The 15,463-nt window shown below is 49.6% G+C and overlaps 1 protein-coding gene across 1 annotated transcript in view; it reads left to right on the forward strand.

Moving 5' to 3' along the window:
- Positions 1-8,323, forward strand: part of LOC123353125 (myeloperoxidase-like) — a 30,342-nt gene extending 22,019 nt beyond the window's left edge. Inside the window, exons 9-10 of the mRNA XM_044993958.1 lie at positions 5,117-5,354; positions 7,990-8,323. Coding sequence (XP_044849893.1) covers positions 5,117-5,354; positions 7,990-8,218 — 467 coding nt within the window. The 3' untranslated portion in view covers positions 8,219-8,323. The remainder of the gene's footprint in view (positions 1-5,116; positions 5,355-7,989) is intronic.
- Positions 8,324-15,463: the final 7,140 nt, after the last annotated feature.

Genomic DNA, 15,463 nt, shown 5'->3' on the forward strand with positions numbered 1-15,463 from the left:
ATTCTGACAGGCCAGAGGGAAAGGGTGTGTCTGGGTGGCCAGAGAGAGGCTGGTGCAGCCGTCAAGACCTGGACTAGAGTTCTGGTGTGGGAATGGAAAGAAAAGACGGGATCTTGGAGACACTGAAGAAGAAGCAGCAGAGTTTGGAAATGGCCTGGATAGGCAGCAAGGGAGAGGGCGGAGTCAGAAATAGTCCCTGTGGTGCAGGCCTGAGTGGCAGGGGCTGGGGGCTATTGATCGTGGTGGAGAAGAGGGAAGGTTGGGAGGGAAGGGAAGATGTTTGGGTTTGGCTGTGTTCAGGGTAAGATGATGACAGGGGCGGGCACCCGAAGGGAGATGTCAGACAGCCAGGCCGAGAGGCGGGATTGGATGGCAGGAGACAGGCAAGGCATAGAGAGAGCTGTGTGAGCCATCAGCATGCAGACGAGAGCTGAGTCCTGTGAGGCTGTCCAGGGAGTGAAGGGAGATGAGCAAAGGGCAGAGCCCTGGGAACCCCCGAGAGGGACAGAGGGCATCTCATTGAACAGGACACCGAGCTTGAAGTCAGAGGGGTAGGAGAGGACAGTGTCTCAGCACCCAACAAGGAGAAGATGTCCAGGAGATTTTCTGCTGTAATTGTCTCAAACTCTGACAAAGATTTGTGGGCCATGGTGGACAATCGGCTGAACATGAGATCCCCCTGCAATGAACATAAGAACATAAGAACATAAGAAAGGCCGTACCGGGTCAGACCAAAGGTCCATCTAGCCCAGTATCTGTCCACCGACAGTGGCCAATGCCAGGTGCCCCTGAGGGAGTGAACCTAACAGGCAATGATCAAGTGATCTCTCTCCTGCCATCCATCTCCATCCTCTGACGAACAGAGGCTAGGGACACCATTCTTACCCATCCTGGCTAATAGCCATTTATGGACTTAGCCTCCATGAATTTATCCAGTTCCCTTTTAAACATTGTTATAGTCCTAGCCTTCACAACCTCCTCAGGTAAGGAGTTCCACAAGTTGACTGTGCGCTGCGTGAAGAAGAACTTCCTTTTATTTGTTTTAAACCTGCTGCCTATTAATTTCATTTGGTGACCCCTAGTTCTTGTATTATGGGAATAAGTAAATAACTTTTCCTTATCCACTTTCTCAACATCACTCATGATTTTATATACCTCTATCATGTCCCCCCTTAGTCTTCTCTTTTCCAAACTGAAGAGTCCTAGCCTCTTTAATCTTTCCTCGTATGGGACCCTCTCCAAACCCCAAGAGGTTAACTCCCATGGCCAAGAGAGTTAATGAGATCCTGGGAGGCATAAACAGGGAAATCTTGAACAGTAATAGAGAGGTTATTTTACCTCTGTATGTGGCACTGGTGCGACTGCTGCTGGAATACTGTGTACAGTGCTGGTGCCCACAATTCAAGAAGGACATTGATAAATGGGAGAAAGTTCAGAAAAGAGCCATAAGAATGATCGAAGGATTGGAAAACCTGCCTTATAGTGAGAGAGTCAAAGAACTCAATCTATTTAGCTTGATGCCGAGAAGGTTAATGATTGACTTGTAAGTCTGTAAGTACCACATGGGGAACAGAAATTTGATAATCGGCTCTTTAAACAGGCAGACAGAGGTATAATAAGACCCAATGTCTGGAAGCTGAAGCTAGACAATTTTGGATTTGAAATAACACATACATTTTTAACAGTGATGGTGATCAACCACTGGAGCAATTTGACCAAGGACTGTGGTGGATTCTCCATCACTGGCAACTTTTAAATCGAGGTTGGATGGACTTTTTAAATGATACACTACTTCAGAAGAAATTCCTTTGGGGAAGTTTCTGGCCTGTGCTCTACAAGAGGTCAGACTAGATGATCAGGGGTCCCTTCTGGCCTTGGAGTGACTAAACTGTGGTGACTAGATTTTTCGCAGCAGGAATAGTATCTGGACTTCACTTTTTGGTGGAAATTGCTCAAACTTTCAAAAACAAAACAATGTCCTTTGGCAGATTCGGACCCTCGGATTATTATTATTATTATTTGTTTGACCGTAGGACCTAGGAGCCCAAATAATGGACCAGGACCTCACTGTGCTAGGCCCTGTACAAACACTGAAATTTGTAACCTGTCCTTTAAATCGGCTTCGGTACCCAATGACTGGAAGTTAGCTAATGTAACGCCAATACTTAAAAAGGGCTCTAGAGGTGACAATTTTATTCTTAACTATTGTTTCGACTAATTTGTCCAGTACTGACGTTAGACTTACCGGTCTGTAATTGCCGGGGTGGCAATTACAGACCGGTAAGTCTAATGTCAATACCGGGCAAATTAGTCGAAACAATAGTTAAGAATAAAATTGTCAGACACATAGAAAAACACAAACTGTTGAGCAATAGTCAACATGGTTTCTGTAAAGGGAAAACGTGTCTTACTAATCTATTAGAGTTCTTTGAAGGGGTCAACAAACATGTGGAAAAGGGGGATCCAGTGGACATAGTGTACTTAGATTTCCAGAAAGCCTTTGACAAGGTCCCTCACCAAAGGCTCTTACATAAATTAAGCTGTCATGGGATAAAAGGGAAGGTCCTTTCATGGATTGAGAACTGGTTAAAAGACAGGGAACAAAGGGTAGGAATTAATGGTAAATTCTCAGAATGGAGAGGGGTAACTAGTGGTGTTCCCCAAGGGTCAGTCCTAGGACCAGTCCTATTCAATTTATTCATAAATTATCTGGAGAAAGGTGTAAAGAGTGAGGTGGCAAAGCTTACAGATGATACTAAACTGCTCAAGATAGTTAAGACCAAAGCAGAGCGTGAAGAACTTCAGAAAGATCTCACAAAACTAAGTGATTGGGCAACAAAATGGCAAATGAAATTTAATGTGGATAAATGTAAAGTAATGCACATTGGAAAAAATAACCCCAACTATACATACAATATGATGGGGGCTAATTTAGCTACAACGAGTCAGGGAAAAGATCTTGGAGTCATCGTGGATTGTTCTCTGAAGATATCCATGCAGTGTGCAGAGGCAGTCAAAAAAGCAAACAGGATGTTAGGAATAATTAAAAAGCGGATAGAGAATAAGACTGAGAATATATTATTGCCCTTATATAAATCCATGGTATGCCCACATCTCGAATACTGTGTACAGATGTGGTCTCCTCACCTCAAAAAAGATATACTGGCACTGGAAAAGGTTCAGAGAAGGGCAACTAAAATGATTAGGGGTTTGGAGAGGGTCCCATATGAGGAAAGATTAAAGAGGCTAGAACTCTTCAGTTTGGAAAAGAGGAGACTAAGGGGGGATATGATAGAGGTATATAAAATCATGAGTGATGTGTAGAAAGTGGATAAGGAAAAGTTATTTACTTATTCCCATAATTCAAGAACTAGGAGTCACCAAATGAAATTAATAGGCAGCAGGTTTAAAACAAATAAAAGGAAGTTCTTCTTCACGCCGCGCACAGTCAACTTGTGGAACTCCTTACCTGAGGAGGTTGTGAAGGCTAGGACTATAACAGTGTTTAAAAGAGAACTGGATAAATTCACGGAGGTTAAGTCCATAAATGGCTATTAGCCAGGATGGGTAAGGAATGGTGTCCCTAGCCTCTGTTTGTCAGAGGATGGAGATGGATGGCAGGAGAGAGATCACTTGATCATTGCCTATTATGTTCACTCTCTCTGGGGCACCTGGCATTGACCACTGTCGGTAGACAGATACTGGGCTAGATGGACCTTTGGTCTGACCCGGTATGGCCGTTCTTATGTACAGAACAAAAAGACAGAACAAGAATCTAAGTACAAGACGAGACAATAGATGGCTACAGACGTATCTCTGGGGAAGCACAAGGAAACAGCGAGACAATATTGATCAGCACGACAGGCAGTGGGTCTCAGCACAGCAGCAGCCTACCTGTTGGCAAGCTTTTGTAGGCTTCACTCTCAGGAGAGTTTGAAGGCGGATAATGAGGTAGCTTTGAGAATGTTGACAGGGAGCTCCTCCCATGTGCAAGGGACAGCGTGAGAGAAAGCTCAAAGGTGCTTGTTTGAAAATTTAACAAGTGGGCAATGGAGGCTGCCATTGGCCAGTCAGGTAGGAACTGGCACCTAGATGGTGCATGAGAGATGATAGGCAGGGTGAGGCCTTGATAATAGGCATAAAAGTGAATACATGCAGCCTGTGTTTGCTGCATTAGAGGAGTGGGAGACAGTGGAGGGATCTAAAGAGGAATGACATGGTTAAAGCAATGGGCTAGGAAAATTATCCTTGCAGAAGTAGTCTGGATTGTTATGAGTGGGGCAGGATTGCATTTGTCAAGGCACGAGAAGAGACTGCTGCAGTAACTGAGATGCATGATGAGGAGATCCTGGCCGAGAGCTGTAGCTGTGTGGATGGACAGGAAGGGCCGTATCTTAGAGACGTTTTACAGAAAGAATCAGCAAAATTTAGAGTTGGCCGGGCTGTGAGGACCAAGTCGAAGATGGTATCCAGGTTAAAGGCCTGAATGAAGGGTTTGATTTTCACCCAGCTTTTACTCCCCTGCATCTTGCAGAGCTTGGCTCTGGTGCACTGCAGCAAGGGGTGCTACACGTCTGCTTACATCCCCGAGCCTTCAGAGTAACGGGGCTGGCACACAAGGAGGACTCACTGCCTCCTGCAGACATTGAGGGAGCACTGGCCTTGGGGGCATCCAGCGAGACACTGCCCCTGAACAAGGACTTTGTCTTATGGACACAGTCTAGCTCATGGAAAAGCCAGCCCCTCCCCCCGGTGACACTGCAGAAAGTTACAAGCATCCGAAAACAGGGATTGATAATAGGTCCTGTGCTGCATTCCTCATTGATACATTCACTCCCAGTGGCACATAGTTATAAAGTTAGTAGGACACTGAACTTTCCAACTCAGCTTTAACTTCCACTCCCGTTTGTGAAGACAGAACTTTGTTAATTCAGTGTCTGATTTTAGATGACACATCAACATCTGTAGAAATATTTTTTTAAATCCCGGACAAGGCAAATGTTATTAGTAGGCAACGGCAAAGCGGGCTGCATGTGGAGAATGGAGGACAATGGGGACATGCTGGCACAGATGGGAGGGAGATGGAGGTATTGACTGCTCTGCTCTGGTTCTGCAGGGTATAATGCCTGGAGGCAATTCTGTGGGCTCTCACAGCCTCGCAACTTCGCTGAACTCTCTAAAGTACTGAGAAATCCTGAGCTGGCCAGGAAGTTCATGAACCTGTACGGGACACCAGACAATATCGACATCTGGATTGGGGCACTCGCAGAGCCGTTTGTTCCCAATGGCAGAGTGGGACCTCTCCTGTCTTGCATCATTGGATCTCAGTTCAGGAAATTGCGAGATGGGGACAGGTAGGCTGACTGGAAAGTGAATCTCCACTTCCATTTTATCTACAAAAGAACAAATGGCAGTTGGTGTCATGTGCTGTTCCATTCCGTCACCAATGGGCTTGCTTGGTGTTCCAAGCGCCACGGCTCAATACCGGGGTTTCATTCACAGATATTCAAGGGGTGCCCCTGTGGGAAGGGCAGTTGATTAACCCCTACGTGGCCAGACAGCTCCACTCACTGGTGCATGGATGGTGTGTAGAGGGCTCTGAAGAAAGGTGAAACATCTCCTTAAATCTCTTTTAAAGGTGGTAATTTCTGTGGTCATTATCCTGGGTGTATGAATCCAGCCTGCTTCAAACCAACACGAAAAATGCAAACACTATGTCAATTTTAATTTCCGTTTCACATATTGCCACTTTCAAAACATTTCTTAGAAATGCAGGTTTAATTTGACTGTTAACGTTGCAGCGGAGTTTTCCTTTTAACAATGATGTCACCACCATTCTCCCATAATTTACGCCATGCAAAAATACTACATTAAAAAAAGTTATGCAGTTTGCAAAGTCGAGCACTCGGACGTTAGGAAATGCCAGAAATGAGGCTGCCTGCAATCTTAACTCAGCACCCTTGTGCGTGTGCATTTTGACAGTCTTTTTAATTACACGATTGTGTGTTGTCGGGGTTCTGGGAACAACAACACAGGACGGACAGCGCTCCAGGAATGAGGCAGCTGTTCAATATTTCTTCTTATCCCTGTTCAGCGTGTGGCCCCTGCCGTGTTCACCTCACATCATCCAAACCTTGCACTGAATACAGAATTCGTCATTTCTTCATGGGCAGTTCCAGGGCACTGACCGTAGTATCACCAATGTATCTTTACAGCACCTCAGTGAGGTAGGAAGGTGTTATGGGCCCCGTTTTATAGACGGGCACAGAGCTAGGAACTCCATAACTTACAAGCATTTGTTCTGCCTGCTAAATGTCACACCCAGGCCACAAACCCTTGGGGGCACTAGAACTCTTCAAAGAAATGGCAGGACAAATTGGCTAACATGGGCAAAGCTACCTCTTTCCCTCCCCTTGTTCTTAAGGGCAGGCAAAACATTTTTGCTGAAATACAGCAGAAAAATCCAGCTTGAGGCAGAGCCCAAGCCTGGTGAATCTCCGCCTGCAGGGTTCAGGTCTGGCAAAGTAACAAGTGTTAAACCGGAGGAACCTGAGCAGGGCCAGCTTCCTCCCCGCCCTCCCTCGTCCCCTCTGCCACAGGCTTGATGGTGGGGGGATAAGTTATTGTCTCCCCGCCTGAGAGTTGCGGGGGGAAGTGTCCCATTTCTCTCTCCCCTCAGATGACCCTTATACTAGCACGTATAGCACTGCAGGGAGACGGGGTCCCAGAAAGGCCCCCAGTATACGGTTGCCAACTTTCTAATTCCAGAAAACCAAACACCCTTGCCCCACCCCTTCCCTGAGGCCCCACCCCTCCCCAAGGCCCCACCCTGCTCACTGCATCCCCTCTCCCTCTGTCGCTTGCTCCCGCCCCCACATCCTCACACATATGCTCATTTTCACTGCAAGGCCGAAACAGGCCCCAGGAGAAGGCCAAGAGCTGCAAGAGTTTGAATGGCCAAACAGCAGCAGCAGCTGATCTGTGAGTTAGAGGCCTGGCAGCAGCAGTTGGTCCAGCAGGTGGCTACAGTACTATGGCCATTTACTGCAGCAGAACCAGTGAACCCCACCCCAGCTGTCAGACTCGTCAAGATGGGACCTGATGATGATCCTGAGGCCCTCTTTAAAACCTTTGAGGAGGTGGCCATGGTAGCCAGCTCACTGTTCTAGCCAATTTATTCCAGGGTTCTCAATCATTGCAGATCCTTTTACCCAGGTTCTCCCACTCCACTGCATGCCCCTGTCCACCCTGCCTTAAAGTCTGAAGCACCTCGACTACACAAGCAGGGAGCAGGAAGTCAGGTCCTCCAACCACTAGGTCGACTGGCCCCCCAAACCCCGTTACAACAAAGAACTGGCAGCTGCCTCATTCATACAGCACCGTGCATTGAGTGAGCCAGGGGTCGTTTGTGGACTAAACAGTATGTGATCATTCAATTACGGTCTCGAACACAGCCCATACGCACAAGAGGGCAGAGTTAAGATTGCACAGGCAACCTTAATTCAGGGATTTCCTAACTTTTGCATCAATTCATAGATGTTAAGGCCAGAAGGGACCATGGTGATCATCGTCTGAGCTCCTGCACAGCCCAGGCCAGAGAACATCTGTGATTCCCACACAAGCTTTTTAGCCCATGACTTTGCAATCTACGTTTTTTTCATTTTCAATAGAACTTATCCATATAGAATCTTCAGTCTTTCTCTAGAAATCTTGAAGGCATTTTGGTTATAGGAGATTTATTAACATCAGAAAAACACTTTTTTTAAACTACCAGCTGAAAATGTGGCCCCACTGCAGCTGGTGGGAGTTTTGTTGCTGACTGCAATGAGTCCCAGATTTCACACACCACCACTTGTATTTCCTTTTCATAGGCAAGGCTGCTTTTCATATCAATGGAGACAAAACAAATCATGTCCCGCCAGGACTAAATTCATTCCCAAGAAGGATAAACACGGGCTGTAACACTGCTGCTTTTCTGCTTCTTTGTAGATTCTGGTGGGAGAATCCCGGAGTTTTCACTCCACAGCAGCGCCGTGCCCTGAGCAGAAGTTCATTGTCACGGGTTCTCTGTGATAACACTCGCATTAGAGAGGTGCCCAGAGATGCGTTCAAGGTCAACCACTATCCTGAGGACTTCGTGAACTGCGGAGTAATTGACAGTATTGACTTGTCACCTTGGAGACAACGCAGTAACTATGGAGTGGCAGGTACAGAATAGACCTTGTGCCCAGAGAAACACACACAACTGGGCCCACATGGAGGCTTCTCCTCCCCAGCATTCCCTGGCCTTTCCTCCCCAGATCAACCCCAATCCCCCAAAAAACTCACTCTTCCAGCCACCCTTCCTCCAACAGATCCTTCCTCCCAATCCCCCACCTTGATTTTCCCATCTGCCCCAGAGACTCCCGCTTGTCTTCACTATAACGTGAGGGCATGTTAGCACTGCTTGGTGGAGTTGTGTTAACTTGAGACCATTGCTCCTTGTTCTGTCATCTGCCACCACTGAGAACAGCCGAGCTCCATCCTCTTTGGAACCTCCGTTTCAGGTAGTTGAAGGCTGCTATCAAATCCCCCCTCACTCTCCTCTTCTGCAGACTAAACAATCCCAGTTCCCTCAGCCTCTCCTCATAAGTCATGTGCTCCAGACCCCTGATCATTTTCACTGAGCCAGTCCAACAATTGGATCAATGTCTAGTTCCCCTGGGCTACTTCTCACTGTCTTCCAGTGGCACAATATCTGGATTTCCTGGTCTCTGACCTGTAAAGCTCCCAGCGGTTCCGACATCTCCTGGGTGTCCATGAGTAGCTGAGTATCCGTCCAGATCCTGTTGGGCTTGGCCTCCATGGTCTCAGGCTCCAGCTCCAGCAGCTTCCGGGTGGGAGCCTGCCAGCATGTGTCCCCCTCCTCAGCAGTCAGCCCTGACCGAGTTGGGCTGCCCCCTTATACACGTACTCCAGCTGAAGCTTGCCCAGCACGGGCCAGGGGATGTGGCTTCCTTGGCCCACAGTATGGGGTTAACCCCTCCTTGTCCAGCGCGGGACAAGTACATCCTGTCACAGAAACCTGGAAGGTGGTGGTGTTTCCTGGTGTGACCTCCTGCATAGCACAGACCAGAGACCATTACCCAATCAGTCCTGTAGTGACACCAATAAATTGTGATTGAGCTAGAGCATAACTTTTAGAAAGAGACACCCAAACTTGATTGAAAGCTGGAGTCGTTCACAGAATTTAAGGGCAGGAAGGATCCTTGATCATCTTGTCTGACCCCATATAGCACAGGACACTAAATTACACTCAGTAACCACTATATTGAGCCTAACCACTTGGGTTAAATTAAAGCATTTCAGTCCGCAGGAGCTGAGCACTACAGGGACCAGGAGACAGCAAGGTGCCAGTGAGATGGAGATTCCATCCCACCCTTTGGTAATCTGCTCCAGTAGTTGATCACCTTCACTGTTAACCATTAGAGTTTCTTGCCAGTTTGAATTTGTCTAGCTTCATCTGCCAGCCACTGGGCCTTGTAATGCCTTTGTCCAGTAGATTAAAAGGCCCCCTAATATCAGATTGAAAAGAAGCTGGATGATGCAGTCGTGTTTTACAGTGCTGGCGATATCCCTTTTATTCCAACAGTAACTAGGCAGGTGTGAAACTACACCTGCTAAAGAGAAATTTCTTTAAATCTGCAGAACCAGAGAATTTGCATCCTAGAGTTCCAAAAGAATTGGCCAAGAAGCATTCTGAGCCATTGATCTTAATTTTTAACAATATTAGAAAGAATGAGAAAGGACCAGAGGACTGGGGGAAAAGCTAATATTCTGCCAATACTCTAAAAACGTTCAGCACCAAAAACTGCTTCACTCAGAGACAGAATAAACAATAGTTCAGGGGAAATTTCATGTCCAGGACAATCCCAGCCACCCAGGAGCCTTCTCTGCTTTATTAACACCTTGCCCATTTCACCCCACAGAACAAGCATCTGGTGACTCCGTATGATGGAAGTTGAGATTTCCCTGGAGGGCTGGATTGAGCATGCTGCTGGCAAGGATTCTTCACTACTTTCAGTCTAACCCACTGCTGACACTTGCTGGCTGGAATGCACGGCCTAGCTCTGTGGCTGGCTGGACTGCATGGCCCACCCGCTGTCATTTTGCCTGTGCTTGTGTCGATTTTCTTCCATTTGCAAAAACTTCCAACATTGATGTAACCCTTCTTCCCCTCTGAGTTGGCAGCAACAAGGGCCGGGTTGAGTATCCAGGGGTTCCATTTCAATAACACAGTGCAAACCCAGTGACCTAGAACAATTACATGCCACCCCCCCGAGCACCTCTAGGAGGCAATACTTCCCCTCTAGCAAGCACGGAGCCTGAGTGTAGCAAAATCCTTTTAATAAAGGAGGGAAACAATGCAGCATTATGTTAGGGAAACACCACAAACAGGATTCATAACACAAACCTTGAGCAAAAGACCCGCCCCCAAGTAAGTTTTGGCAGTGTCCTTTTCCCCTTAGGGTCTTAAGTCCAATCACCCCAAAGTCCAACAACCCAAAAGTCTCTGTCCCTGGTCAGTGCCGCCCCAGAGTTCAAAAGTTTATCTGCAGCGTTTTACCCCCTCCCCAGCCTGAGTGGAAATGGGGGCGGCACACAGGGTGTTAAGGGGCACCTTACGTGGTCCGAGGCTGACTGCCCCGCCTCTCCGTGGAGTTCTGCTGCAGCCTTCACCACAAATGGCTCTGCTCCACCAGCCGCTCCGCTCCTCCAGCCGTCCCATGAGCCGTTCCAGCCGTCCCTGCAAACTGCTCTGCTTTGCTCCGCTCCGCTCGCTGTTCTGTGGGCTGTACCAACTGTCCTGCAAACTGCTCCGCTCTGCCAGCTGCTTAGCAATAGATCTTCAGGTCCCCCACTAGTTAACACAGCACTCAGTGATCTCAGCTCAGTAAGTTTAGCTCTTTTAATGATTTCAGCTCTTAGTAATTTCAGCTTGTAGTAGGAGAGCCCCAGAGCTGGTGCACCATTGGCCCAAAGTGAATTCAGCTCAGCAGCCTCTAGCTAGACTTCTAATGGAATCAAAATTAGCTCTGCTATTCAACAGTGGGGAGAGGAGACAGTACAATTAGTGTTCCAGGCCCTTAAAAGGGGGCCCATACCATCAGGTACAAACACCTGTCCCCAACTACTCTCAATTCACTGGGTTTTGGAACCCATGTCGAGCGAGTGCTACTTAATTGATGGTGAGACCCTCTGTCATAAAACAGGTTCATAGTCCCTCATTCATATAATCAGGGTAACAACACTTTATTCCTCCTGCCCCAATAACAGAGAAATTGGGGATCCCACAGCTGTCAAAGTGACCATTTGGGCTGCCATTGGCCGTGTGCCTATACAAACAAGATAAGCCCCGAAGTTCTTTCCCACACTCGCCATAATTCACCACCAGATGTCAGGGTAGAGCTCATCCTGGCTCTACTTACATCGGCATTAGCTTGCAAGTGGCCACTGCTAAAAGAACTAGGATTAGCTAATAACACTCGCTAAAAAAGTCCAGACTGAATTGAAGCCCATGAGTGCAGATTTACAAGTTAGTGATTGAAGGCTGCCTTCTGGCACCTCTTTTTGTGATTCTTCAATTTCTTTATCATACAGATGATTGATTCTCTTTCTGGTTTCTCTGAATGGTGAAAGGACAAGTTGTTCACATTAAAGATATTATCTCAATAAAGCCTGATTTATGCAAAAATGTATTCAGGTACCATCACCTCCCATTTCTGATTATTGTCAGTATATTGGAACAAATACACCGTTAAGCAGAGAGCACTACCTAGCCAGACTATATACATCTCTAGCACCCCTCAGGGAAAGGGTGGCCCCTACTCCTGTCTCAGAGTCCAGGGCACCGCCCCACAGCTGTTTTGTTCAAGGCGTCAGCCCCCTTTTGTGCCAACAAAAAGGCAGCATGCTTCTGCAGCCCACAAAAAGCAGAGTCTGAGCCCTTTGGGAAGCCAAAGAAAGAGAAACAACCTGGCACTTCTCCTTTCTGAGGGGGCCTAGGTGGACAAGGCTCTCAAACCTTTTCTGCAATCCCTGCTTCCAGGGACCAAAGGGCTCTTCGTTGCAATCCTCCTTCTTCAGAGTGCCCCCCCTGCACTGAGCAGGGCTCCTCCCTTTTAGGGACCACCCATCTCCAGGCTTGACATGCCTCACAGGTACAGCAGGCTGAGGCTGACTGTGCCCAGAGCAGTTCTTTAACACTTAACTGCCTGGGGTGGGGATCAGCCCCACTGCACTCACACTAAAAACGATGCCAGTTATGGATGGGGCAGGATCAGCACCTCTGGAGAAGATTGCCTGACACTTTCCATTAGTAAATTTTGTTTTCAGTTGCCAAACAGTAAGGTCTGACATTTTCCACACTTGCCACAATTTTTTGGAAAGTTTGAGCAAAATTGTCAACCGTTTTTGAGAAGAAGGGAAGTGAACAACCTTTCCAAACCCTTTTGTAAAGACTCTCTGCTCTGTTAGGGGAATGGAAGTGGAAGTTGGAATTTACAAAGTTCTAGAGTCAGAGCGATACCTTTCCCCATGAAAATCATTCAGGTGAGCAAAACCATCATTCGCACATGCTCCATGTTGGTGACTGACTGATAGATCTCAAAGAGAATTGTTATCAATGACTGAGGTTATTAGTGGGGTTCTGCAGGGATCAGCTCTTGTCTAAAGGCATATTATACTTTTGCCAATGAATTGGCATCTGTAAAACAGTAAAGGTGTACATCCATGCCATGCTGTGACAGCGGTGGGAGAGACCCCGTCCAGTGCGGGGCAAGTGCTCCCTGTCTCTCCTAGGGTGTAGAGGTTGGGGCGTACATAACTAACCCATGTCTATGCCTCCTTAACACGAGTCAATATACTTGCCCTTCTTAGCAGGGCAATGAGGCCTAATGGACAAATTCAATGCACTCACCCCTAATAGCTGGGCAGTGTGGCCCAATAGCCAGAGTCAGTAGATTTGCACCAGTTGTCAGGGCAGTACGGCCTAGCAGCGACAGTCTGTAAATTCACCCCAGTGAGGCAGGGCAGTGCAGCCCAGTGTAGGGTGACCAGCGGGGGGGCGGTGTTTGCAGGCGAGAGCAGCGCACACCGCAGAGACTCGAGCCCACCCCCCCCCCCGCCTAGGAGTTGGACCTGCTGGCTGCTTCCAGGGTGCAGCACGGAGCCAGGACAGGCAGGCAGCCTGCCTTAGCCCCACTGACCAGGAGCTGCCAAGGCAAGCCTGCGCCCCAACCCTAAACCCCAACCCCTTGCCCCTGCCCTGAGGCCCCCCAAACCCAGAGCCCCCTCCTGCACCCCAAACCCCTCATCCCTAGCCCCACCCCAAAGCCCAGAGCCCTCACCCCCCTGCAGCCCAACTTGTGCCCTGAGCCCCCCAAACCCAGAGCCTCCTCTTGCACCCCAGAGCCTGCACCCCCCAGCCCAGAGCCCCCCCCACACCATGAACCCCTCATCCCCAGCCTCACCCCATAGCCCTCACCCCCTCCCACACCTCAACCCCCTGTGTCAACCCACAGCCCCCTCCTGCACTCCAAATCCCTCAGCCCCACCCCATAGCTTGGAGCTCCCTCTTGTACCCAAACCCCTCATCCCCAGCCCCACCCCAGAGCCCACACCCCCAGCTGGAGCCCTCACCCCCTCCCACACCCCAACTCCCTGCCCCAGCCCAGAGCCCCCTCCCAATCCCTGAACCCCTCATTTATGGCCCCACCCCAGAGCCCTCACCCCCTCCCACACCCCAACCCCCTGGCCCAGCCCAGTAAAGTGAGTGAGGGTTGAGGAGAGCGAGTCACTGACCGAGGGGGAATGTGGTGAGCAGGGGTCAGGGCCTCAGGGAAGGGGTGGGGCAGGGGCCAGGGCCTCAGGGAACAGGCAGGGCTGGGGTGTTCACTTTTGTGCCAATAGAAAATTGGCAACCCTCACCCAATGGCCAGAGGCCATAGATTCGCCCCAGTCGACAGGGCTGTAAGATCTAGCAGCCGGAGTCCGTAGATTTGCCCCTCTTAGCAGGGCAGTAAGGCCTAGTGGCCAAAGTCAGTCCATTCACCCGTTAGCAGGGCAGTGGTGGCCAGTGGTCTCACTCAGGAAGGGGGCCACCATGCACAAAAGAGGAGGTGGCAGCCCAGGTAGGGGGTCCAGGCCCTCCCTCTGTCCCAGACCCCAGCCCAGGGCCCTGGCAGTGGCACATGCCACTGAGTCAGCAGGCAGGTTCTGACTCAACATCCCAGGTCATTATCTAATTGCCCTGGGCTGCACCCTACCATAGTTCCCGCTGCTGCAGTCTGAACCTCTCTGCTATCTCCGGGTTCCCCAGGCTGTGTTGTCCCCGGCAACTCCAGACTCAGCAAGGCCTCCATGGATACCTTGGTGTCTGCCTGGGTTGCAGCATCTCCAGCTCCCACGGCCTCAGGCTTCAGCTGATCCTTGGCTGGAGCCAGCAGCAAGCATGCATCCTTCCTCATCGGCTGTCAGCAGCAACTGAGCTCAGCTGCTCCTTTTTATACTAGTGTCCAGTACAGTGGCGGGGGTGTGGTTTCCTCGGCCCACAATGTAGGGTTAACCCTTCCTCACCCAGTGCGGGGCGAGTGTGCCCTGTCACACATGCCCAGAGTCCTCAACCAATCACCATCCTTAAGCTACAGGTCATTTGAATGAAACAAGTTCATTAGTTGTAATGAGTCAGTCAGTGATGTGAAGGAGACAACACAGATGGTGGGTTCCTTGACCCAACCGCCATAGTTCTTCAAAGGTTGATTTGCCCCACGTACAACTTAACATGAAGTTGCTAGTGCAATCCATACAGCAAAACAACTCAGCACAAATCTCTCAGCACAACACCTCCAGACACAGCCCAACACATCCCCCAGCATAAGCCAGACACAACTCAATGCAAAAACCCTCAGGACAACTCCCTGTAAACTGGAGTCGCAGCTCAGGGTGGGCAGTGCAAGTGCTGGGGACGGGGCCGCGGCCCAGGGACGCACTCTGGGTGCTGAGGAGGGGGGCACAGGTGGTGGGGAGGGGGTCGCGGCCCAGGGACGCACTCTGGGTGCTGGGGAGGGGGACACAGGTGCTGGGGGGGGGGAGTTGCAGCTGGAGGGAGGGTGCAGGTGCTTGGGGGGTGGAGCTTGGGGAGGCCGAGACAGGCTTCCTACCCAGCACCTGGGAAGTGACGGCCCCACCTCCCTAGCTCTACGTGCTGCCTCCGCTCCGCCCCAAGCCCCGGTTCTGCAGCTCCCATTGGCTGGGAACCACGGCCAATGGGAGCTGCGGGGTGGTGCCTGGCTGCTGGCAAAGGCAGACTGGGGAGCTAGGGGAGCTGAGGGTAGGGTGACCAGACGTCCCGATTTTATCGGGGCTGTCCCAATATTTACTTGTTTGTCCCACGTCTCGACTGATGTTGGGATTGTCCCAATAT

Source organism: Mauremys mutica, chromosome 19 (assembly GCF_020497125.1).
Source record: "Mauremys mutica isolate MM-2020 ecotype Southern chromosome 19, ASM2049712v1, whole genome shotgun sequence".
NCBI classification, from domain to species: domain Eukaryota; kingdom Metazoa; phylum Chordata; order Testudines; family Geoemydidae; genus Mauremys; species Mauremys mutica.